The sequence below is a fragment of the Seriola dumerili genome, unplaced genomic scaffold (genome assembly GCF_002260705.1).
Source record: "Seriola dumerili isolate Sdu_G_001 unplaced genomic scaffold, Sdu_1.0 BDQW01013415.1, whole genome shotgun sequence".
In the NCBI taxonomy this organism is placed as follows: domain Eukaryota; kingdom Metazoa; phylum Chordata; class Actinopteri; order Carangiformes; family Carangidae; genus Seriola; species Seriola dumerili.
Genome location: NW_019187670.1, coordinates 1 through 768, shown reverse-complemented (window position 1 = coordinate 768; position 768 = coordinate 1). Strand labels below are relative to the sequence as shown.

The 768-nt window shown below is 42.6% G+C and overlaps 1 protein-coding gene across 1 annotated transcript; it reads left to right on the top strand.

The window, feature by feature from the left end:
* Positions 1–6: 6 nt before the first annotated feature.
* LOC111240142 (sodium/potassium-transporting ATPase subunit alpha-1-like) lies at positions 7–749 on the top strand (the record flags this gene model as incomplete). The annotated part of the gene is made up of 3 exons (XM_022770130.1): positions 7–37; positions 284–418; positions 618–749. Coding segments are annotated over exons 1-3 (297 nt in total), but the record flags the coding sequence as incomplete, so codon positions are not given.
* Between the last annotated feature and the right edge of the window lie 19 nt (positions 750–768).

Sequence of the window (768 nt, the reverse complement as noted above, 5' to 3'; positions counted from 1 at the left end):
CAAGATCATGGACTCCTTCAAGAACCTGGTCCCACAGGTGAGTTAATTTACAGTTAAATACATTTTTTAATAGTCTCCAGTAGCTCAACATGTTGCTCAAATCAAATTTAAGATAAATCACCAAATATGCAACTATAGCAGTATTACTCCATCAGTGTTAGTGCACTGATGACACATTCTTCATTTATCACTCGGAATAAAAGCAAAACCTATATAGAAGGTTATGCTCCTTCTATATATGCTCAGAAATGGCCCCTGACATATGTCATCTTTTTTCTTACAGCAAGCCCTGGTCCTCCGAGACGGTGAGAAGAAGAGCATCAACGCTGAGGAGGTGGTGGTCGGAGATTTGGTGGAGGTGAAAGGTGGAGACAGGATCCCGGCCGATCTGAGAATCATCTCTGCTCACGGCTGCAAGGTCCGTACCTCAAAGACGTTTTGTTGTCACCTGACAGACAGTCTGATGTAGGAGTGGTGAGACTCCTGTCATTTTTCTATCTTCCCATTTTTGTTCAAGAGCTACAATACCAGTTGTTGTTTTTATCTTGTCCTCAAGAGAACATCTTCTCTTCTTTATCTTTGGTATTTCATTCTGTGTTTTATTTTTCTGCCTTCAGGTGGATAACTCCTCTCTGACTGGTGAATCAGAGCCCCAGACTCGTACTCCAGACTTCTCCAACGACAACCCGCTGGAAACCAGGAACATTGTTTTCTTCTCCACCAACTGTGTTGAAGGTAAACAACTAGTGGTTGGCACAGAAATCACAG